Here is a 24,449-nt window from a genome sequence, read left to right on the forward strand (position 1 = left end):
GGACAAATGTCCTTCTTCTTGTTGTTTAAATGATCCCAAAAAGTGTGATAAAAGAAATCTGTGGCATAGGTATAACTGTGTCTATTAATGGACAGATGAATGGAAATCCTACAGATCTACAGGACTATCAATTTGAATAGAACTATCAAAATTGTAGACTGTGGACAAAACATGAATGAGTAAACTCCTCCAAAAATAGATGAGATTTTTCTGCATTGTGTTACATGTTAGAAGTTGAAAAGTATGTACCCATTGTACACAAAGTGCTAACAACAGACTGTATTAAGTAGTGATGCTTTTTAAGTCAAATGGTTAAAAAAAAAAAATCAATCATTTGTTACATGTGCTGCGATCCTTTTCAGTGGAATATTTGTCCAAGGTAAATGGTGTGAGTAAGCACAGTACACAAAGAAGGTCAGTCACACAGCGGTCATGGAGACCCTCAGAGACCGTCTGGGTGGGCAATATTCTCCAAAAAGCCATTTCAAACTGGATTAGGCTATATTTTGGCGTCTGTGTGTCAGCTTGTTTAGATGTTTTTCTGCCTCTTAACATTATTCACAACTGGAATAAAGTAAAATTTGAGCTCAATTTTATTAAATATGCCCTAAACAATAATCTTATATTGTATAAGTTTGATGTGCCCCAGTCAAGTGATTATGATTCTTGTCTGAAATTCAAGCCCAGTCACTTGACTGAATGTGCAAATTAAATTGCCATCAAATCAAATCAGGCCGTTTCATGCGTGTTCGTATATCAGCTTCTTTGACAAAGGTAATATTAATTCCAGTGGCTTTAAATGTATTTTCACCATTTTATGTTTTAAGATAGCGGCTGTAAAATGAGTGATAGTAAACTCCACTGATGACTGCCGAGTCCCAAATTAGGTCAATACTTGCACACATGTTCAAGTATTGTACATGTGTATCCCTCTGCATACAGTTTCCCCGGTTGAGGCTTCTGAGTGTCTTCTTCTGTTTGCTACAGCTTCATTTCAGCCCAGCAGCAAAGGAGTTAAACCCTGTCACCAAAAACGGCTCCAGCGATGGGACACTTAGCCCTCTTCTGTACCTGACTTCACTTAAACACAACTACTCTACACCGTTAAAAAAGCTCTAAGTCTCACCTAGTCTCAACTATGTAAAGCATTTTGTTGGGTCCCCATATCATTGCAACAGCCGTTTTTCATTTTCCAGGAGTATAGTACACACAGCAGAACAGTCGCTTCCTACCTTTCTCGGTTGTTTGTATCCAAAATGTGTATCGAAGTGGCCATAGCTGGACACAGTTTTTATCACAAGATTTCAACAAACAAAATGCACTCAAGCATTAGTCCAACAACTATGGAGACGTGGAAGAAAAAGTCAAATAACTGGAGAGACTCGACTTGTGTTTCTGATTAGCATTAGCATATTTTTTTTTCTTCTTCTCCTTCTTATTCTTCTTCTCCTCCTTCTCCTTCTGTTGTTTAATGGTAGTTGACAAACAGATTAGCATCCTTCGACCAGCGACGCCATATTGTAGTGTTTGCTATACGTAACAGAACGCCTAATTGCATTAGTTAGTTCTCCCATTGGTCAGTCAGCAAGTCAATTAATTAATCAGCCAATCAAGTCAACGGGGGACAACGCATCTCCTCAACGTTACTCTGGCCAGTGGCAGACTTTGACAGAATGATTGATATTTTAAAAATATTCAGTAGGATTTTTTTTTCTCACTCACCCTCTGACATTTAATACTTTCTAAATGATAATAATAGGTAGGCACTGTGGTCGCATATTGTTATATCTTTGTATACCAGTAGGCTATATTGTGCAACCATAATGTGCATGGTTAAATCTGTAATCATTTATAGTTTTTAGAAAATAAGTGTGAAGAAACAAATCATTTCAGCAAATTTTATTTAATTTAAGATACAAGTAATAATGTAAAAGAAAAACAGCTGATTTAGACAGATAGTAAGACTTGAGAAAGTAATGTTAGGCAAAAAAACCTTAGGAAAAAAATTTCAAATAAACAACAATGACACAAAGAGACAAAAATATTAAAATGTTACTTCTTGACAGGCTGTCATTCAGGACAGAATCACTATGATGCAGGACATAAAAGTACCAAAATATAAACCTGATTAATGAACAGATGAATAGATTCAATGAAACAAACATCTACTTTTCTAACATGCATACTGTAACTACTCTGATTCAGACAGGCCACATCCAGGGAATTATCTTGGGCACACTACATACAATAAATGTTACACTGTTTCAGTGAAATTAGGACCATATGATGCAATGTACTTAATACAGGACCTCACAGCTAAATAATTCATTAACAGTTTTCTTCACATCTTTTCTGTTTCATAAAACTAAAAACCTCTCAGCTTAAGTGATTGTCATGTTGCCAGACAAGTGACTTGTATATTACACAGCCACTGTGCTTTTGTAAAATGCTATTCAGTAACTCAGTAATATAATCTCTCAATAAATGCATGTATACAGTGACAAGAAAAAGTAAGTAAATCCATTGGAATTACATTTATTTATTTTAAAATATGTTTAAGCTACAATAATTAACAAACTATCTATTTCAGCCAATAATACACAAAATGATATTGTTAAATATTGAATTCTTCATTAATATTGCAGTTGTTTGTGTGTTGATACTTTTATGCCAGTGTAATCATCAGTTCAACTGCCAACAAATAAATGTCAGCGTAGGTCTGTATGCATCATGTTGTCTAATAGTGGTACCTATAGTATGTTGTCCTTTCTACCAGGCTGGGTTACAAGTCACATTATTCTAAAAAATAACCTGTTGATATTGGGATTGTCTTTGTAAACATACATTTCTGTGCACTCAGGATAAAAGCATTATGGATCTCCAAAGCTCTATTAATAAAAGAAAATCCTGTGTTTTTGCACCTCCACTGAACATTTCCAAACAAGGTTGTTAATTTTCCAATATTTTGTTTTTGCCCAGTGTTGAACTTGGACCCAAACCTAAACCATTGCAACAATATATTTTTATTACACACTTTACCTCAACTCTGTAGAATTTTAATGTAAACAGTTATGGTGAGTGTTTGAGTATTTCTCCTGATACCACATGTGCACTGACTCAAACACAGTTAATCAAGGAATTCAGTGACATTTGCAAAGGTTTGTGCAGAAAACAAAAAAAAAACCTTTTTACACAAAGCAGACACCTATAGGTCTTATGTCAAGTCAAGGCTTATGAGTAAAGTTAAGTTATGTCTAATGAGTAAATCTGTAATTCAGCAAGTTGTAAATAGTAAGTGAGTAAAGTTAAGTTATGTCTAATGAGGAAATCTGTAATTCAGCAAGTTGGGTGTCGCAAAATTATTGAGCTGAGTGAATAAGTACAATAAGTGGCACCAGTCATCATTTAAGGTTGGATTCTCTACATAAAATATATTCTAAAAACTACACTGCTATAAGCAAGATAAAACAATCAATCACATTTTAGCAAAGGATGACTAAATATAGCCAACACATAAAACAAATTACTGTAACACACTGGCTAAAAATACTATAAATTACTACATTTCCGCATTAAAGTAACAGTTTGCTAAGTGTTAGATTTTTATAATGTCCCTGTTTGTTAGGTAAACAGCAGTAAAAATTAAAAGGTTGTACAAAAACATGGCAGATATTTCTAAGGAGAGGAGATTATCCCCATTAGGAAACAGACTATAAAGAATACTGCATAGTTATAGGAGGAGGAACTTCAAGGTTATCTTATCATAAGATTAAAGTTTTTAAGAAGGACTTTGATATATGAAAGAACCCCTTAATCTTATAAACACGCCAGACATTCTACAAAAAGTGTCTTTATCAGCTTCATTAAACAGCCATGCATATTTTATGGACTATGATGTTGTGAGTTAGATGCATGCTTAAACTGTTGAAATGTAAAGAAAAAACTGCTTCCTCTTGATTTTGCCTTCTGAGGGTGAAAAATCAGCTGCTGTATTGCTTTAGCTCATGGTTACCATTTCATATTTGTCCTGGACACTGTTTTCCTCCTGTTTTTCAGGCTCAGGGTGGTGCAACTCAATGAAGAGAAAGTAAATACCTGCTCCAACTGCCCCACCCACCATAGGCCCTGTCACAGGGATCCACCACCAGCAACCTCCAGCTCTGTAGGGAGGACACATACATTATTATGACATAGTACAATTTAAATTTGTGTATGCATGCTGTTATTTACACAGCATCTGAGTTAAAACTTTAAAATCTTAAACCTTAGCCCATTTCCACTGTGGTTCTGAATGGGCTTTGTCAAGTCTAGGAATATTACCCAAGTGACATCAGGCAGAAAGGTTGCATTACAAGCTGAGAGTAGGAAGTGAGAAAGTTTCCCATGCAGGAAGAGCCTAATGTTACATTCATGACAAACAGAGTGAATGTTTCCAACAAGTTGGACATTCACATTTTTGGTTATTCTGATATAACATGAAAGCAGCATAATGAAAGACTATAGAGTCAGCTGGTTTGAGTGTTGTTACACAATTCAAAGGCTATTATCATTCATTATCACACCCATAATTATGGTTGAGGAGGGACATTCTGCACCTGCCAGTATCAATATATGTGGTGGCTTCTAGACTTCTAGTGGCTGTAGTATGCATGACACAAAACAGGAGGAAATTAGGTAATGCCATATTAGAGTGTGAAGGATTAGGGACCATCCTGAGCCATAACAGTGGTCTCATAACAAGTGATAACGGGCCACTGAATGGCATAACATCCAAAGTGGGTGACTGAGATGCATTAGGTATTAAAGTCAGGATATCTTCACTTCTGCTGCTTCACATTTGACCATTTGTTTTTATTCTGTATCTTGAAAGTCCCAGACTCTTATAGAAACAAACTATTTTAAATAAAATCATGTACACTGCCTCTCCAATCTGTATGTTTATATTAGCAACATCCTACCTGAGGTGAGTTAAAGCCTACACAGTTAACCCAGACTACAGGAAAGTCTTAAGGAGCTCTGTGTGTACTGCATGTGTCCTCATTCTTACTCCAGCTGATCTCAGACAGATTCTGGAGGGAGATTATGCTGGTCAATGTGGCTGTTAGCAGCTTTCACAGGTGAAACAGCTGTTTGTCTCTTCCTGAATGCCTACGGAAGATGACCTGCTAAGATACTTTCTTACATACAGGCCTGTGCATCAGATCTGTTAACAGTAGAACTATGGAAGCAAACGGATTCACAAAAACTGCACAGTGAGCTGCAGAGTGACACGAGTGCCAGCCAACTGCTGCACTGACTCCTGTGTTCACCGTGTTAGGCAGGTGGTCATAAGTGGGAAGTTGGTGGAAAACAGAAGAAGCACTTTGAGAATTTAAAATTGACCTGGAAGCTGTATGCCTGCAGTGTCTTGTTGACAGAGTTCACTGGTTAGTTAGAAAGCTCCTAAGTCGAAAGGTGCCAGGGCTGGATGAGATCAGCTCGTGAACATTTTCACCACACCACACACACACACACACACACACACACACACACACACCTATGGGCAATTTAAAGTCACCAATCAACCCCAGAGCTGTTTGCTTCTCCAGCCTATGTAATTTTTTACATTTTGAAAATGTTTCCTGAAGTACCCAATACAAATATGGTAAACAAAGTCTGCAGTTGTGGGCCATTTACTGTACCTACAGCTTTGTTTGCACTCTTGACACAGTCCAAACAAAACTGAGACAGGGGTGCACCTTGTCCCCTCTTCTGTTTGCACTGTGTATAGAATATGCAGCTACTATCCCCATAAAGAATCTCCCCTGGAAATTCCTTTAATTCACCACCTTTTCTAAGACAGAATTAAAGGCTTACAAGTGTTAAAGGTGTTTGTGTAAATGTTTACATTCCATGTTTCTAAACAAAACACATTGTGTGTATGCTCAAGGTTTAACAAAGTGTGGTGTTGGATACATCTTCTTTTTCATACAATATGTCCAGAGCCATTTTTGAATATTTGGCAACTTGCTGCTTTAAAAGATACGTAGCTCTCCCTTGTTACTCTTAAGTGTGCTACCACCACATTACAACATCTGTGGGACACTGTGAAACCACCAGCAGAGATATTTCATCACCTACATGCACGTGCATGTAACAGTGCAGCATGTGATACAAGCAAATCATTGTTCTGTTGTGGTACTAGTGATCAGACCTCACCAGAGTGCCTTTAACCAAGGATGGTGGTTTAATTGCTGCTAAAATGAATACCTCAAGTTGGGTTTTAAAGTTGTTGTATACTGTTTCAGGACATTACAACCATTAAATAAGAACAATATTTCTGTGTTTCAATCTAGAGCATAAACAAAAAAAAAAGACAAGGAGCAGCTGTGATGACTAGGGGAGAATGAAAAGAGGCAGTGAAGAACATACAACTGTCCCATTTCACTTATAAAGCCGAATATTTCACATTTATGTGCATTGAATCTCTCCCTGTTCACTTAAATCGCAGAGCCCTTTTTCGAAATGCAAGAAAAACATGTCTGACCTTTGAAATAATCGTTCTGACTGTCGAGACAGCAGAGACAGAGCTGTGAATGTTGCTCTTCATGGCAGACAGGGAAAAGGAGTCAAATGGTAAATCTCAAAATATCTTACATCACACATCTGCTATGTCTCTGTCACCGGTCAGCATGGCAGCATCAGTAAATAATGGACTCCTAGATCTCTCAGGCAGGCAGCAAGGAAATTCTATTTCTCAAGAATTTTTCTGATAATAATCCCACATTGCCCTTTATATTAGAAACTCTTAAACTCTTTTTCATATTTACATTCGTCAAACATGGCACCTTGCAGATGTTAATTGGCATCTGTTTTCTTCAACATCAGTAAAATTACCTGAATACGTCCATGCCCCACCCGGCCAGAGCCGTGAAGAACCGTGGGCCAAGGTCTCGTGCCGGGTTGATTGGATAGCCACAGTTCAGACCCATGGACACTCCAATGGCCATGATGACCAGGCCGATGCACAGAGGCTCCATGCCTGTAGGAGCACCAATGTTCTTCTTGTCAGTGATGGCCAGGATGCACAGGATCAGTGCGGCAGTTGCAATTACCTCACAAACAAATAAATCAGGCAATTAGTCTAACATCAGTTATATTCCAAAAATATTTTAGTTTGGTTGTTACAGTTGTTGAGAGGATGCTTTTTAGCCTTCTCACTGTGGCAACTTCTCCCTTATGTTATTTTGTTTGGTTTCTGTCTTTATAAACCAGCACTACTGTATAGGCCCATATGGCTGGACATTTTAAAAACCACATGAGCAAAGGAATTGTTCTTTCAACTATTTTGTTTAATTTTCCAGGTTTATTTATAAAACATGGATCTGAACATACCTCAGATTTGTATGATAAAAAATGTAGACCATTAATGTCCTGTTCGCCTTCTGAAATTAAAACTACAAATTAACATGTACATCTCATTTCATGTTTAATCTAGAACAGTTATGTTTAGCATCAAAACAGAGCTGCTCACACAGCATTTTATGCTTACATTCATGCCCATAACTGCATTAAATGCATGCACTTCTGTATGTTCTAGCAACTTCCATATATATGGAACCCTGCTGCAAGATGTTTGCTATCTTATTTACATGAATAATTTTATATATAAAGGAGGCAAAGGCCTTTCAACACTAACAGTTAACATGTTATCTAGCAGTTTGAATGAACAGTATAGTGTCCTCCATGTGGCTATAGCTGGGATTTTTATATGATACCTTACAAACTTGTACTTTATAATATGATATGTTTCCAGGGGAAATTACTCATAAATTACAAGTCAGTCTTAAACCTCACTTGATCAGCAAATCCATTCAGGACTGACAGATGTTTTGCAGGATAAGATGCAAATATTTTGGCTGTTGCTGGTGAAAATGCAAATATTTTGGTTGTTGCATTTTCACCAGCAACAGCAAGTTCTCCATAGGTGTAGTCCATCAAAGCATCTGGAGAAAAGAAAATACAATGAAGATGTTACTAACAAGCTTCTCTAATATTTTTGTTTCACATACTAATAGGTCAGACATAAAAACAGTATCCAAATATAACAGGGAAAACTCCTTGCTGGAGCATATTTGCAGGAGCTGTCTCGTGAAGCAGGACTACAAAGTTGGCAGGATAAACTTCACTTCCGTAACTGAGGAGTCCTGCTTTCTGAGACAGTATCTTTTTAGTTCGGACATGAACACAGTTACACCCACCATAATACAACCCAAAGACAATGCAGGATCCAGTAAAGGCCCCCAGAAATTGTGCCACCACATACACAGGAAACTTCTTCAGAGGGAGCTTCCCCAGGATCACCATGGCCAGAGAAACTGCAGGGTTCACGTGCGCTCCTGGTGCAACGCAACATAAAATGAGCAAAATCACGTAACAGTTGCACAGTATTTTCAAAAGCACATGTTTAGAAAAGTGCATGCACCTCACCAAAAACATCTTTGCATCAGGCGCATGGGCCAATACTAGTAATGTTATCGTGTTGTTGTTTTTGTGTTGAGCAGTCTGGGTGTGGTGTCACACCTGACATCACTTTCAAGGAGTGACATCACTCGAGGCAATTTATCAGATTGTATCTCCCTTTGGAACTTTTGTTCAACTTTACAGGAGACTTCTGATGTGTGAAGTTAATGGAGTTCCCCTTTAAATGATCATTGATTATCAAAACATATGCTGATCATATTTATATTCATCTACTAATTGATTTATTGACTAATCAAACTTCTGTGACCAGGCTGAGAAGGATGACTTAGTAGAGCATTTTTTAAGTCTCTTCTGAAGTTGGATTCAGTGGATTTAAACTGTCACTGACAGGTTGTCTGATCATTTAGTACTTGTGCTCAAACAATATTTTCAAAGAAAGGACTTTGGGTTTGCGTCCCGTTTGAACACATTCTAGCCAATTGTTGTGGGGTCATTTATTTAACACTTTGGGATCTTGGCTTTGACCTCAGTGTGGTAACACCAGTGGTGGTATCAGCCACGCCCCCATTGTGAATCCCCCCATCCTGTTCATAAACACTGACCACGACAACCAGCCAGATCTGCCTGTCTGAATTGCATCTGACATAATCTGCCTGAATCTGCTTAAGGCACACGTAGACTGCAGGTCATTAGAGTGACCATGATGTGTCACACTTACGGTACACTGTCATCTAAAATCTGAGACTACAAAGTGAAAACAATTGTGTTTTCTTCTCCTGTGGGGCTGCCCTGCCAGGAAAGCCCAGAAATCCACGCTGGTCACACCTGACCCTTCTCCTCTCCAGAGACCCATGCCCCAGTAAAGCTCATTAGTCCAATACCTATGATCATCTTCAGAGATGTCATTGGACAGGAGCTTCCCACTGAGCTGTGGACCCCAGGGCTGAATGGCCCAGTCATGCAGCAAAAGCTCTCCATATATTAACCTCCCTGTCCTCAGTCTTTTCAATGATTCCTCTGAAGCTTTACAAGTCCTCTCATTAAATGTGTAGGACAAATAACACAGTAACATGAGTCACAGTGATCATTACAACCATACAAAATAACAACAATACACTTAAATGCTTGTTTCACATTGTGCCACTTTCCATTTTTAAATCTCTTCAGATACACAAACCATATTATTACCTCAAATTGCTTAAGTGCTAAAACATAGGCAGGAGGAATTGTGCTATCCCAGGACTGCTTAATTTGAAATACATCTGCTAAATCTGATTGGAGTTGTAAAGAGAGTTAGAGAAAGATGAGAAGATCAACACCACACAGACCACTGTCTGTTAAATGCCAGGCTACAGCCAGGACACAGTTAGCTTATCTTAGCATGAAGACAGGAGGACACAACTAGCCTGATTCTGTCCAGAGGTAATAAAGTCCACCTAGTAGCACTACTACAGCTCAGTAACTGAAATGTTGTAGCTTGTTAGACTGTACAAAGACCAAAGTATAAAAACATGCATTAGCCATTTTAAAGAGGACCTTTTTTTTACTATTTTTTTTTGTCTGAGACCAGTAACGTCTCCACTAGTTGTCTGGCAACTGCTCAAAGCTAAGAAGTAGCTTGACACATGACACTCATAAAATGGCACATTGTATTTCTTACACTTTGCTTTTTGAAGAGATTAAATTAACAATATGTTAAATAGTGAGCTTTAGAGATACAGGTAAGTGAAATTTTTAACACTGGCCAGATTGTTCATGTTCACTGTTCTCCTTTGTTTCCAAAATGTCAAACTATTCCTTACAGTGGTTGTTATGCCATTAAACACCACAACTTGAGGTTTCCTCTTTCCGCTTTCCATAATGATGTTTCTCCTCCCAAGAGAGACAGAAATGATCATACAACAACTCATGGAGCCCACACAATGCAGCCCTTGACACACTGAATCCTTTAATTGCTGTGTAATGTACATTTCAGCTGAGAAAGCCCATGCAAAGCACTGTGACATTTAACAACTATCCCCTCTTATCCCTATCACTGCTTGCAACCACAGTGCGCTCTTCTTGCTGTAATCCTCTAGGAATGTATCCAATAAAGTCCCATTTGGACATTAGGACACAAAACCTCCGGTCCTAAACCACACTTAGACTGAAAGTCAGCCCATTAGCAAGGGTAATAAAACATCATCACTGCCCAGTTCTCCAATTAGCATCAGTAATGGTCTTCACTGACCATTAATTCATTTAGATAAGTAAGCAAATACAGTGATGTCAGTGATCCAGGATGAAAATGCATCATGATGCTTTTTCTTTTTTGCAGAAGTTTTTCATGTAAATACTGTGAAGATAGAGACAACAGTGACACAAAGTCACCTGAGGAAGCTGTTGATGTGAGAGCAAAGAGAGGGCCAAGCATCCACGACCGAGTAATGACCTTTGCTATCAGACCATTTATGAATACCTTTAAGTTTTCCTTGCTTTCTAATACTGGAAACCCCAGGGAGCTGAACTAAAAAGGAAACATCGTGACAGCAAAATGACATTAAGCTCAACATGTTTGCAGAGAGACCTGCAAAAATAGTCCATAAAGCAGTTTGGCAATACCCAAAAAAGAAATCAACTTTTTCTGTTTTCTTCGTTTAATATCAGTGTAAGCTAAATATGTTTGGGTTTTAGACAGTTGGTTTGACAAAAGAGCAATTTGAAGACAAAATTTTGGGCTTAAGAAAACTGGGGCCAGCATATTTCACCATTCTCTAATGAAAGGATTGGTTAAATCCAAACCCTATTTGCAGAATGACACTGAAGTGAGAAGTAGATGTTTTAGTATTGTAATGGCTGAGTTGTGTGTCCATCTGAAGTGTGGGCGACTTTTACCTGACACCCCGCCTGCCATGTAAACAGCCATCATGACTCCTAGAGTGAAACCGATGTGGATAGTCAAGGGCTCCCCGAGCGACCCTTTACTCAGCACTGCCTGGGCCACTGAACCACATCCAAAAAGCTGGGACACAGACAAGAACAAAAACACAGAGGGTGGAGGTAGAAAGACTCATTGTTTTTAATTATTCCAATTATACCCACTATTAACACTAGCCCTCTTGTGCACCAACAGCCTCTGACTGCCAGGGGCAATTTGTCCAACTTGGAACTTGGGGAAAATAATGAACCCCCACTTATTAAGTGAACAGTTGACATAATTTAGAGGAAAAATGTGAGGTGAGACCAGAGCAGTCACCCAAAAATAAAAAGGGCGGCTGTGGAAACTGCATCACTCCTCTGATGTGGCATCATGGACTCAGGCGGAGTTCACAAGTGGAAACGAGATAGTCCAGATTAGAAACACATAATAACTAAAAAGCAGGCAACACTCAGAAAAACAAGGACACTACTACAAAAGTGAATTTTTGCTATTTAATTGCATTGTACTTTTTCCACAGCCTTGTTGCTGAGCGGCAATACTTTGGATGAGTTGTGAGGAATTAAAAAACAGCTCCACATCAGTCACATCTTGTTATGATTTCTACAGGCACTCTGTCAGGAGCGAATTACAGGAGAGCACATCAAGGACAAAGTCTGTTGTTTCCTTAACATACTGTCTGCTAACAGAGACTTATGAGAGACAGCAGTCAGAGGCCCTGGAGACCCGGTCTGACACCTTATTAGCATATTGGTCCGAGGCTTTAAAGCTGGGTGACAGGTGCAGAGGGAGGTACTCACTATCAGGACAAATATCCCCAGAAATTCCGCCAGGAACTCCTTAAAGATGTCCCGCCTCAGGCCAAATCTCTCCTTCATTTTCCTTTTGGTCTCGTTCTTCATTTTCCCCTGCGGTTCCTTGATGTCTTCCTCCGACCAGAACAAACAGCTAACAACTATATAGGAGCGTCTGTGTCTGTGCAGGTTGCCGCCTCCCACTCGGTGCGCTCGGACCGTGCACTCCTTGACAGACTGACGGACACGTTAAGCTATGGGCATCTATTTCCCTCTGTAACCACAAGGGGTCCACTTTTTATTACCAGCGTGGGCTTCAGATTTTTGCACTGCCATCAAAACCCTAACAGCTGAATATATTTGTTTGGATTCTGCTTTCATTCTTGTAGACTTTAAAGTTGTTTTTAGATGCATAATTAATAGAAAACACAACCAAGGATATTATACAATTTTTAAAATGCCATTATCATGGGGTGCTCTCTTAGAGGATTAAAACCAAGGCACATCAGGTCTGAAATGTATAGTGGCGAAATACAATCAAACAGCTCTCACTTGGTAGTTTGAAAGGCTCAAAGACCGACTGAGATAAATGACCTTCATAAATCATCTGTCACATTAACAATCACTAAATGTGGTTCATTGTTTATATATTTATTGGTTAGTTAGGCTACTGATATTGCACCAAACTGTACCCGCTGAACAAAGGCATATGGCATAGCGAGGTTCAATGCACAATTTAAGATGAGATGATTTTGTGAAAACTTTTACTTTTAAAAACACCAATATATCTCAAAGAAAACTTCATTTGGAAGATATTCAGCTTAACGTGTCAGTGAAGCTGGTGCCATGTGCGTTCCCATTTTTGTAAATGCACTAGAATTTGCGCAAAACCTACTGGAGTATTTTCAGAATGTTTTCGCTTTCAGAATCTGACAATTCGTGCTGAAATCGTTTAGGCATGGGTACACTTGTCCAAGGACGTGGGTCATTAGACGCTATAAAAACTCAAGAATGATAAAAACAGATCATCTAAATATTGTATATTCCTGTTGCAAAGCCTGCTGTAAATCATGTAGCAATGAAGATACAGTGGAATACTAAACGCAAAAACCTCGTTACAGTGATAAATACCAGAGGCTATTTTACTAAATAATTAAGGATCAGAGGATAATGCCGTGCACATAAGACATAAGAAAACCTTAGCCTCAATATCTGTGGAAAAAAATTAGAGACAACTTTTGGTCCTAAGTTGTTTTTATTGGTGCAAGTTCTGTTGTTGTTTAGAACTTGAAAGTCGATAAAATAACAAAAACAGAACTCGCATCCACCAGTCCTTATATTCTTTCTCATTATTAGGCTATTTTCAAACTCTTATCGGGGAAGATTACCAAAGATCCTGCTGTTTAAAAAATAAATAAATACAACCACAAAGTGTGTAAACCTTTCTCACTCACCTTTCTTCGCGCTACAGGCGGTTTTGTGTCCATAAAAACGTGTTCAAAATGTGTTTTATCAGTCACATTTCCAGGTTTGTTAGTCGTTTCATGCCACCATTACCACCCATTTAGCATCTTAAACCGACGTTGGTAAATAGTTTGTGTGTGTGTGTGTGTGTGTGTGTGTGTGTGTGTGTGTGTGTGTGTGCATGGCCTGGTTCCTCCGACAGAGGCAGCTCCATGAATACATTTGAAGCAGCTGCCAGTGGGTCACACCGTTTCCCCGGTATGTCTTATCTTCCGTTCACTGTGCTTTGTGAAAAGGTGAGGCGACAGGCTGAGGATGGGATGTTTTGAATGCATTAATCAACGTCACCGTTTCAGGCCCGTCCGCTTTGATGTGAAACAGACACTTGCAGAGTGTCGCCCATGCTGTGAAAAAAGGCTGATGTGCTGATGGAGAAGAAACATCCTCCGGGGATTTGCAAATTATTGGCCTACATCTGTCTCCACACTCCTTTGTCCTGTCAAGAGGCACCGCATTATGAAATGCAAAATGTGAAGACCGTTCTGCTGGTTTAAGAGATTACTCCGAGGGTATCAATAATCCCCACCTTGTATTACAAATAAATGGCCATTCCACTGACCACAGGAGAAGAAACTCTGGATTCATTTCTGTTCTTTGCATTTTTCACCACCTTGGATCCACAGACAAGCACAAACACACTTCTGATTTACCCTTTATCTGAGGGATTTCATGGGTGTGTGGGCGTTTGTAGTGGATGTGTTAATACGTGCGTGGCTTTGCTTTAATTCTCCTAAAGGTTTCTGAGACGGGCTTGTTCGAGGCTAATTGGTGGATGTTTATTGGGACGTTTAAAGGAGGCCATGGGAGGAATTATCACCTGTAGGACAAATCTCTGCCAACAACACCCCAGCAAGAAGTCCCCATTTATAACATCGTATATTTGGGGCGGTTGCATTAGGCAAATAAAGACAAGGTGATAGTGAGCCAAGGAAAGTGCCTTTATGACACCTTTATGTCATGTAGGAAATGGATAACATTGGTCCAGGAATGTGGATTTAGATTTAGATTTCAGCAGAGAATAAATATGCCGTTTTATGCGTTTATGGAAAGGCTGTTGTGGTAACTGCTGTTTCCAAAGTAAATAATCAACTTTTAATCTGAACTGTTCAATCAAAATTCCTTAAAGTGTTCGGCCACGTGGAAATTTGAACATTTACAAATAGGCGCACTTCATCTGCGGAGGAAGATCATGTGATAAGCTTCACAACCAATATGGAAGTTGTGGGAAGATTGTTTTGTTATGTAAATAATCTAGGCTTCATGGGGCTGGTATGCTTCACAGTGTGCTTTCACCAAAGGCGACCATAAACACTACAACTTGCAGCCAAATACATGATGAAGTGTTATAAGGCAATTATTACCGAGTTCAGATAAAATACCTGATTTACGCGAGAACAACTCCAAACTCTTATGCTGAGCCAAGACACAATATTTGATCACTTTCTCAGATTTTAAATATGCTAAGCTGAATTAAAAAGCATCCGCTGTTGAGTGAAAACTGGAGACTGAGTGCGTCGGAAGAGTGAGGTGGGTGGGGTGGATGCGTTTCTCCTCCTTAACACACATGGCTGCGGTCGTTTATGTAAATGCGTGAATTAAATTTTCAAAGGGACAGCCCTTTGCCCAATGAAAATGAACCGCGGCTGACACCTGGCTATAAACCCGGGAAAGAACCCAAAGTCCTAATCACAAATCAGTAGGAAAAATCCAGAGGCGCAGCAGGCAGACAAGCGGAGAGACGGTCGTGATGACTTCTAGTAAGATCGAGATCCCCGGAGAGGTGAAGAGCGACCCCGCTGCTCTCATGGCATCCCTCCAGCTGATGCCTTCACCGGTGCCCAACCCGGAGATCAAGTACACCAAGGTTTGTTTCTCTTCACACCCCTCTGCCGACCGACCAGACCTGGCTTTGCGCGTAACAACTCGGCTTCTACTCGTCTCTAAAACCAAAACTTAGGACTATGTCAGAACAAAACTTGTTGTGTGTCAGCAGCTGAAGTTTCAGCATCAGACCGTGAAGCACACAGGGGTGAAGCTGAAACAATTTCTCTGGGCAGAACTTTCTAACTGGTAGTAGAGACCCGATAAACTGGTGACTGCATGTTGTAAAATCCTGGCGAGTTTCTTTGGGTCCACGTGCGCAGCGTAGCATGAAATTATCCATAACCCCTGGACAAGATATGTGAACCAATGAAGTAGATACAATATACAGCATATTCTATACATGATAGTGAAGTGTTTTCATAATCTTACTAGATTAAAACACAAACTGTCTGCTTAAAGCCTCTGTCTGCATCGTTTTATACACCTGAGGTTATAAGATAAATGTTGATAAGTGACTTGTATGTTATGCCATTTACACAAACTAACCTTGTTTTTGTTAGACGTCATATTACTAAAGGGCATGCCATAGTTTAGTGTCAGTTTAAAAATAAACTGACTAGTGGTTTTGCAGAGCAGCCAGATCTATTAGAACGTTTTCTAACACTGAGTCAAGAGGGCACTTTTAAACCTCGTTTTTATATTTATTTCACACTGCATCTGAAGTGCATTTCTATTCAACACACAGGTCAGGCCTCTGCATGAGAAGCCAATTAATAAAATGTTATTTTCACATAAAGTCGTCCCATAAGAGGATGCAGTATACATACAGTAGCCTAGTTAAAAGGGATATTTCAAAATTGAAATATTGTTAGATTGTAAGCAAATCTTTCTTTTTCTTTCAGCTTTTTCATAATTCAGTTGTGCTTTTGTGGTATTCAGTAGGTTGCAGCCTTCTTAATTTACTTAATTAATATTGTTCACAGTCAGAGTAGGTATCAGTGGATAAAGTTGAAGCAAATACAACCAACATTCCTTCTTCCTAATCTTAAACTATTTAGTTTTAATGACATCAGTGAGGAGAAATTTTAGGAAAAAAAAAGCGTGACAACACATGCACACACACACACACACACGCACACACACACACAGAGTAATTTGAATCAGGCCTTGTTTCATTATTATGTAGCAAACACAAAGCGGGTCTGGTGAATAAATTGTTTAGAATTAAAATGCAGTTTCTCAAACAAAAATGTGTTATCAGAGTAGTTTCTGGATCGCTCTACGTGCAGAAGTGTGTGTGGGAGAGAAAGGGGGTGCAGAAACAATTGGACAAAGGAGCATGAGTCAAACAAAGAATATTAGTTGAGCGATGAAACAAGTCAGGTTGCAGATATAAAATCTGCTTTCAGAGAGATTTTAACTCAGACATCTAGTCTTAAATGGGGCTACTGCCTGTAAAGTGGATCTCCAGTAAAGTGCTTTGACATTGTTTCCATAAGTAAATAGCAGTTAATATACTGTACAGCTGAAGCACTAATTAATGTTAACCTTGTGTTCCTATTTCCTTATTAAAAAAATTTAAGACTTCATACTTTGAATGTGTCGTCACCCACCACAAATGTTGAACCAGTTACACATGTATTGAAAGGTTTTGTTTCTGTTTGATTGTACCTCTGTAACATCCTGATAGTTTTATATCATGCATATGTTGGTAAATACATCTTTAGTTTTTGATCATGTCTTCTCCTCCTGGACTCTTGTAATGTGTAGGACCATTTGTAGCTGCAACCTCATCATCAGTCTTAACAGCTGGGACGTAGCCCGCTGCAGTTTTGTTGCTACTGAATGTGTCTTTCAGCTGCAGGACAAGTGGTTTTATGATTGTGAGATTAAAGGGCAGGTCTCATAGAGGACAGATTAATGATAACATGGTGTAGGTTCATTCAGTGCTATAATTGCTCTGTGTTGACACAAACCTCAGTGTTTTGAGTGCAAAGGGCACACTGCTGCACTGTAAAGAGGACAGCTCATATTGTATAGGCTCATGTTGTAAACTTCCAATTCCCTCACAGTGCAGAGCGTTAGTTAAAGGGGTGGACACAGTGGTGTACAGGAGGAAATTTAGGGAACGACTTGGTGAATTAACCCCCAGGAATTTGGATCATCCAGTCCCTGTTGGTTTGGTGGACACAGGGGGCAGAAGGGCCCTGATTTATGGGCACCCCTGGCGTGGGCTCTCCTCACACCCTGTTCCTGTTCTCCACCCCACTTACTGCAAGGGAAACAGCCAACACTGTTCACTGGCCTATGGGGCATGCGGATGGAGCCACAAGCTTCCACACACAGATTTCCCTCAGATAGTGTTTTTACTCTAAAAAGGCAATATTCAGCTTGTTCTAACATATATAGAGATGCAAAAAAATCGTCAAATTTCAGTCCGCTTTTTCTCTTTGCAATGCAAAGATTATGTTTGAGTGACTCTGGAAATACAGATATGTCTCATTCAGTATCATTACTTATCAGGCTTGCTTCTATAACAAGGAAGCATGTGATTAAAAAAGTTTATTTGTGGTCAGGGTTTGGCCCTTGTCCTTCACTTAAAGTCATGTACTGCTCACCAACAAGGAGACGTTATATGACAGCATCAGTAAAGCTAACTTTCCTCTATATACAGTAAAATTGGGGTTCTGTTAATAATTCGTTGATATTCTTTTAAGCAGAATTAATGGTTTTCATATGCACTTTCTCTTATAGCTAAAATCAGGAGGAAAGGAGGAGGAAAACCTTTCCCTATCCCCTACCCCCACACTTCTCCAACAGCTGGGTTACAAGACAGAAACAGTTTAAAGGTTGATAGGACCACAGAGGAAGCCATAAATAAGAGAGCCCTTATAGCTATTTATTGATGTTATTCACTTGTGGCAGAAGTTGAGAAGAGACACTGTCTTTTATGAATAATTAAGGAGAAACTTTCCCTGCTTTTTAGTGACTGATCTGTCTGGCCTTTGTGGTTTTTCACACTGTTCAGTGATGTGCTGTTAAACCAGACACTCAGTGGGACAAATTTAACAAGAATGGAAATAAAAGCTTGGTGCTGCTTTTACTTTGAAAGAACAGTCTGTAAAACATTATTTGTGTGTTGTAAAAAATGCAAGTGAAAAGTCAGCACACATTTGCCCTTTGTTTTGATATAATGGAGCCTTTTACAAGCTATGTGTTAAGTATGAGAATGATCCACAAAAGATAATCTTAAGTTTCAACAAACGAGTGCAGTTAAGTCAGTTGAGAAGAATGTATATTCAAACAATCTGCATTTTTAAAATGTGCCCAGGTTGGTTTTATTGTAGCCCTAGTAGGGTAATAACAAAGAAAATAGGAAATTATAAAGAACTAACAGGGAGCAGACTCAATGGTCCTGTTCATTGTCTGAGTTCCACATCTCTTAATCTAATCAACAGTTATAAATTTTCTTTGTTGCTTTGCTCATGGTGGCATTAGTGCACTTTCTCCATAGGAACCTGTGCAGAACCTGTTTGCAGAAGACCCATGTATTTGTAAAGCAGTCTATGCAGAGACATCTACTGAGTTTGGCTCCATCAATCTGTCACTGATTGAGATAGTACAGATGGAGGCTTGGGGCTCCCCAATGCTAGGTGCTGTCCACTGGGGTGTAAATTATGACCCTCTCTCACTGTGTGGGTTAGTGGCCCTGACTCGCCAGAGCCTGACCTGCAGTTCTGGATTTTTTCACTTCAAAACCTCCATCTTACTGTGATCAAGATCAAACACAGCCAAAGTTAGAGGATACTGTGCAACTAAATGATTTATCACAACCAGCACAGCGAGATCTAAACCCCCCCTCCCCCCACAATGCCTTTTTGCTTACACAATCTCCCTGTTCACTCACACATGGCCACATACTCTCTAAAGCACATCCTTTTGATTGTGACAGGGTAAGTGTGCACTGCCATTAATATGTCCATTGGTGTGAAATGCCTACTTGTGCAGCAAGTGTAAATTACCATTTTAGCAGACACGTCAACATCGTGTCCCCTGTCTCTTAATCACTGTTTAAGGAAGAGCAGTGACAGCGAGGTTACCCTGTTAACTTTCCATACCTTCAGTCTGCAGCCCTCTTGACAAGGAAAGTGTAAATTCTTATGGTGTCATTATGAAAAACACTTGGCTTCATAAATCTGTTGGAACAGGCTCTTTCACCAGCGAGCATGACACGCAACAGTCAGAAGTGCTTTTTCTTTTCATTGGTAAAGCATCACATTTCTTTACAAATTACTTCCCTTTTGTCCACCGATCCCATGAGTGAAACTAAAAAACTAAAAAAATGTTCCTTTAAACATTTCAACAGTCAGAAGTGCTTTTTCTTTTCATTGGTAAAGCATCACATTTCTTTACAAATTACTTCCCTTTTGTCCACCGATCCCATGAGTGAAACTAAAAAACTAAAAAAATGTTCCTTTAAACATTTCCTTGACCTGAGATCTAAAAAAAAAAAAAGTTAAATACACAGGAAGCCCATCAAACCTCAGATGTTCAAAGAACAAAAACACCCACTGGTGAAAGGGTGGTCAGTTTTATTGTTGATTCAAGAAATGTAAACTGCACGTAGCCTTTGTCTTTTGTTTTATTTCTATTGGATTGTAGATTAATATATTTTCTATGGTAAATAACATTTATAATATGTTAATATTTTTGTTGACTGATAAGCTTTCTGACATTTTGCTCTACTCAGATATTGAAAAGTGAAGGCTAAGTTTTAGGATTCAAGGATGCTGATTGGATAATGTACTGATTTCATAGCTGGCTGACTCAAAATATCTATTTAATGTATAAGCATCTGTCCAGAAACTTGGTCAAACTGTTGTTGTCAGCTGTAAAGAGCAAAATCAAATGTCCTCTAGGAGGGTTTAAAAAGTAATAAGAAATTTGCACCTGAAAAAGGCTTTAATCTAAACTATCTGGTGGTCCAGTGATGTGGACAGTCTGCTGTGGTGGGCTATCAGAAGAATTGCTTTAAATGAGTGAATCAACAGGAAAAAGTGAATAAGAAATTGTTTGTAATTACAGCCTTATGTCAAATGAATGTTGCTCACATAACGCCTGAGTCAGGATGAACACCGCTCGCCCACACACACAGATGAGACAAAGACGTTTGCCAGTCAGTGACGGCGAGGTCGCCCTCACCAAACCCGGGAGCGCAGGGCGACATTGTCTGTGGGTGCATGAATGAGAAACATGAAGGCTCCATGATGTGAGACGTGGAGAGGTGCAGGAGAAAAAACAGCAGCTGGTCTCCACTTTCACATGCTCTCCGCTCACTTGTAACAGTAGTAATTAAAAGACTTTTGAAACCCATCCAGGGACAGAAAGGAAATAAGAGGTCCTGTGATAGGGGAGGATATGAAATTTCCTGCGCAGACAAGCGTTGCAGGTGCCCGGGTAGGATTCGTCTTGCTGTGGAATCTTGGCATGTTGTGTATAAACACACACATATATAAACCCGTCACACACACTCCTGAACGCCCCCCTCACACTAACTCACCCCACCTCTCGTGATATCACCCTCCCTCTTACCCCCCCTCTTAAATAAAGACAAAAACTGAGTAGCATTACATATTCATTCAGCCATTAGCATCTGAGCTGTGAGAAGAAACAAAGAGCCAAACAGATGTTTTGTTGGCGGCAGAAAGTATTTTTGGCATTTCTTCCTTCCCATTGCAGTTCAAAATCACAAGTTTTATTAACTAAAAAAAAATGCAGTATGTTAACATCCTCATATTCCACTAGTTGCAGATGAAGAAATAATTTTTATTTTGAGTACAGTAAGTATTTTATAATGGATGATGATGATGAGGGTTAAGACACCTGCATCCAAAGTTACAATAAAATGACTAAATTACTGCAGCAAATAGGCACCGATTTGTACCAAATATCAAACGTGCTATAAAGACAAAACTTTTGTTGTTTACATCTCTGGGCTTTCTTTGGATAATGTGACTGATAACTTGTGCAGAAAAGTTTCTAAATGTGCAGCTGTCATGTTGCCCATGCAGAAAGTGTTGACCTATATGCTCGTTGCTTAGCGCTCACAAATATCAGGCCTCTTTATATGTTAGGCATTGTCTTTATGTTTGTTTGAATGTTTTTATAATAAATGCAGCAATGCGAAATTTTTATAACTTTAAAAGTTGTACTATAAATGGCTTCAGAAATCTCATTCAGAAATGTGTGTATTGTGAAAATGTCATCATTTTGGCGGTCTCTGGACACCAGGTTAACTCTGACTATTCACTCTGAGCACACACATTTTTATAAACATGAAACCATCATGTGAAGTGATAGTAACAACCCCGCAGGGAATGGGAAAGAAAACACTATTTGTCATTTGAAAATGTGCACTTTTGCACTTGTCTTTTCATGCTTGTGTTCTTTGCCCCTCATCCAAATGATCCTAAAAGCAATTTTAAGAAACCTTGAGAGTTGATTTACAACGTGGGCCTGTCATCTCAATCAAGTCTCTCAATGGAACGAAACAAAAGTCTAACACCAGCCCAAGCCCAGAGAGAGGGCTGAGCCAAATGGCGGCTGACAGTTGTCCTTTTCTGGCTGTGATTTAGGTGGCGGCCTGCTCCACTGTTCTCGTGCTTCATCCGTTCTCCTTTAGCAGCGTCCTGTGAGAGGGGTTACGCCATGCATAAAGCTACCCATGGTCTGCATTCTTGTTCGTACTGTTGAGGCTGTCAGGGGGCTCCTCTGATTTAGGGCGCCCCACTTCAGTGGCCCCTATAAATTTAAAAGCTAATTCAGTGCTCTACGGGACTTTCTGTTTTTGTAGCTGGCCCTCTGCTCCTTATCGTTACTGACAATTTTATGAAGTGCTCTTAATGAGCGGCAGATTAAAGGTGGTCTCTGATGGAAGGCGCCTGAGAATCCCGGGCTGGTAGAGAGAGAAACCACTCTGGCCTGTGTGTGTGGGGGATGGTTTGGGGGTGACCAGTACAAAGGAACTGTAGAGGAATGACTGCATTAACGTATGGTTCTGTGGGGTGGTACACACAGATACTGAACATCTTAAATGCCCGCATGTGAGTTATTCATACATTCAGTCCACATTATGAGCTTGTGAACTGTGGGAATGGAGAGGAGGAGGCAAGCAGAGAGATGTGTTGCTATGACTCCAACAGTTTTCAGACTCCCTGGCATTTTATACCAGCCAGAAAGTAAACACGGCTAACAGTTTATAGCCAGTTAAAGAATACTCTAAGTCCTGCGTTTATGGAGGTAAACATGTTGGAGAGTTTAGGGAGGCTTATGCCAGTGGGATACTTGAACCGTGCTCTCAGTGCATCTGTACAACTCTGAAGTAGAAGGACAGCAAGAGCATATGTATACACAGAGGGATTTGTGCCAGCAAATGTTCTCCTTGCACTCTATCTATCAGACAGACTGACAGTCATTTAAAACAGTGTGTGAGTAGTCTGCCTAATGGATCTAAACATGTCAGCAAGGAAGCAGCTTTTTTTTTCTAACTTACATAAGACACATTTACAATTTCAAACCACCCCTAGCATTTTTTCTACTTTTCATCAGCTTATGAAGGGGTCTGTTTGCATTCCAGTGACATAATTCTCTGTTTTGTGATTGTGTAGACATTTATTTTTCTTTTGGTTTTCATAGATGTTCAATATATCCTGTTTGGAATCCTAGGCGGTTGTTTAATGGAAGACTTGCCTCAACGCATCACAGAAACTAAGCGCGGCGCATGTTTTATGATCTCGTAAACGAGCAGCGATGTTGTGAAATGTGTGTGTCTGTGCACTCGGGGGTGGGAAGGTGGGGGTCTGGTGTCTGATAGGGATTTATCTGCCCCCCTCCACACACACACACACACACACACATACACATACACACACACACTCACCCCCTTTGTCTGGATGGTGGACCATTCCCCAGAGAGCAATGCTGGACAGGCAGGAATCTCTGTCCAGATTTCCAGAGATTCTCCCATATCCTTACACAAGAGTCTGGAAGTGCTGGGACTTCTGCCTGAGAGCTGTTTCAAGTCTCAGCTACAGGCATGTTACAGCAGACAACATGGTGTAATGAAATGATAACTTAACAAATATTTAAAAATAAAAAAGGAAGTCACTGGTGTGTCTCAACTCAGGCTCAGTACATTTACAAATTATGTATTTGCAGTCAAAGTAATTCAGTTTTGATTAAAATTTATTTTAATAATCTCTTAGTTTATATAAAGAGACAACCTTAATGCCTATTAAGTTCTGTAATACAGGTAGACAATCACTACAGGACTGAAAATTGTCATTTTTTTCTGCAGATTTTCATCAACAATGAGTGGCAGGAGTCTGTTAGTGGGAAGGTCTTCCCTGTCTACAACCCAGCCACCGGAGAGCAGATCTGTGAGGTCCAGGAGTCGGAGAAGGTAAAAAGTCCACAGCACAACATCGCCTGTCTTTTCAGCAAAAACAGGGTTGTCAGACAGTTTAAGCAGAGGAAGAAATTTTTTCAACACTGACTTAAGTAAAATTGGCAATACTGCACTACATAATTTACTCATTACAGCAGGTAACACATGATATTAAAAACCTTTACAGAGGTAAAAGTACTTTTTTCTTAAATGCATAGTTGAAGTACATTTTGTTCTCATTATGCAGAATGGCCCTGTCAATGTTATATTATTATATCACTGAATTATTATTATTTATGCATTAATATGTACATGATCTTTAAATGTTCAGCTACTTCACAGCTACAGTACTTCATGTACTGCTGCGTGATTTAATATAAACATACCTTTTATGTTTTGTATGTAAAATCTTAATATGAAAAGTATTAATAACTATAGTTGTTATATCAGTGTGGGAGAGTAAAAAGTATATTATTTCCCT

The 24,449-nt window shown here is 39.4% G+C and overlaps 2 protein-coding genes across 3 annotated transcripts in view; one reads left to right on the top strand and one right to left on the bottom strand.

Moving 5' to 3' along the window:
- Positions 1-3,511: 3,511 nt before the first annotated feature.
- On the bottom strand, positions 3,512-13,715 carry aqp9b (aquaporin 9b). 2 transcript variants are annotated; one of them, XM_020609387.1, is made up of 6 exons: positions 13,629-13,715; positions 11,338-11,464; positions 8,241-8,378; positions 7,837-7,985; positions 6,877-7,094; positions 3,512-4,160 (listed from the first exon to the last, which is right to left on the bottom strand). In XM_020609387.1, exons 1-6 carry the CDS (start codon positions 13,659-13,661, stop codon positions 3,998-4,000), a joined length of 828 nt encoding a protein of 275 aa, XP_020465043.1. In that variant the 5' UTR covers positions 13,662-13,715; the 3' UTR covers positions 3,512-3,997. The 2 variants fall into 2 exon arrangements, with proteins under 2 accessions (XP_020465043.1, XP_020465034.1); XM_020609378.1 differs by lacking the exon at positions 13,629-13,715 and adding an exon at positions 12,181-12,282.
- A 1,532-nt stretch (positions 13,716-15,247) lies between these two features.
- Positions 15,248-24,449, top strand: part of aldh1a2 (aldehyde dehydrogenase 1 family, member A2) — a 25,858-nt gene continuing 16,656 nt past the window's right edge. The window contains exons 1-2 of the mRNA XM_020609365.1: positions 15,248-15,562; positions 23,879-23,983. Of these exons, the coding sequence (XP_020465021.1) occupies positions 15,446-15,562; positions 23,879-23,983 (222 nt within the window). The 5' untranslated portion in view covers positions 15,248-15,445. The remainder of the gene's footprint in view (positions 15,563-23,878; positions 23,984-24,449) is intronic.

The sequence above is a fragment of the Monopterus albus genome, unplaced genomic scaffold, assembly GCF_001952655.1.
Source record: "Monopterus albus unplaced genomic scaffold, M_albus_1.0 scaffold4.1, whole genome shotgun sequence".
In the NCBI taxonomy this organism is placed as follows: domain Eukaryota; kingdom Metazoa; phylum Chordata; class Actinopteri; order Synbranchiformes; family Synbranchidae; genus Monopterus; species Monopterus albus.

Coding starts and splice junctions, on each gene's coding strand:
- aqp9b (XM_020609378.1), bottom strand. CDS start 12,282: ATGAAGAACGAGACCAAAAGGAAAATGAAGGAGAGATTTGGCCTGAGG. Junction 8,379..11,337: donor CATGGCAGGCGGGGTGTCAG/GTAAAAGTCGCC, acceptor GCGTTGCACCAG/GAGCGCACGTGAACCCTGCA. Junction 7,095..7,836: donor TGAATGGATTTGCTGATCAA/GTGAGGTTTAAG, acceptor TTTGTTTGTGAG/GTAATTGCAACTGCCGCACT.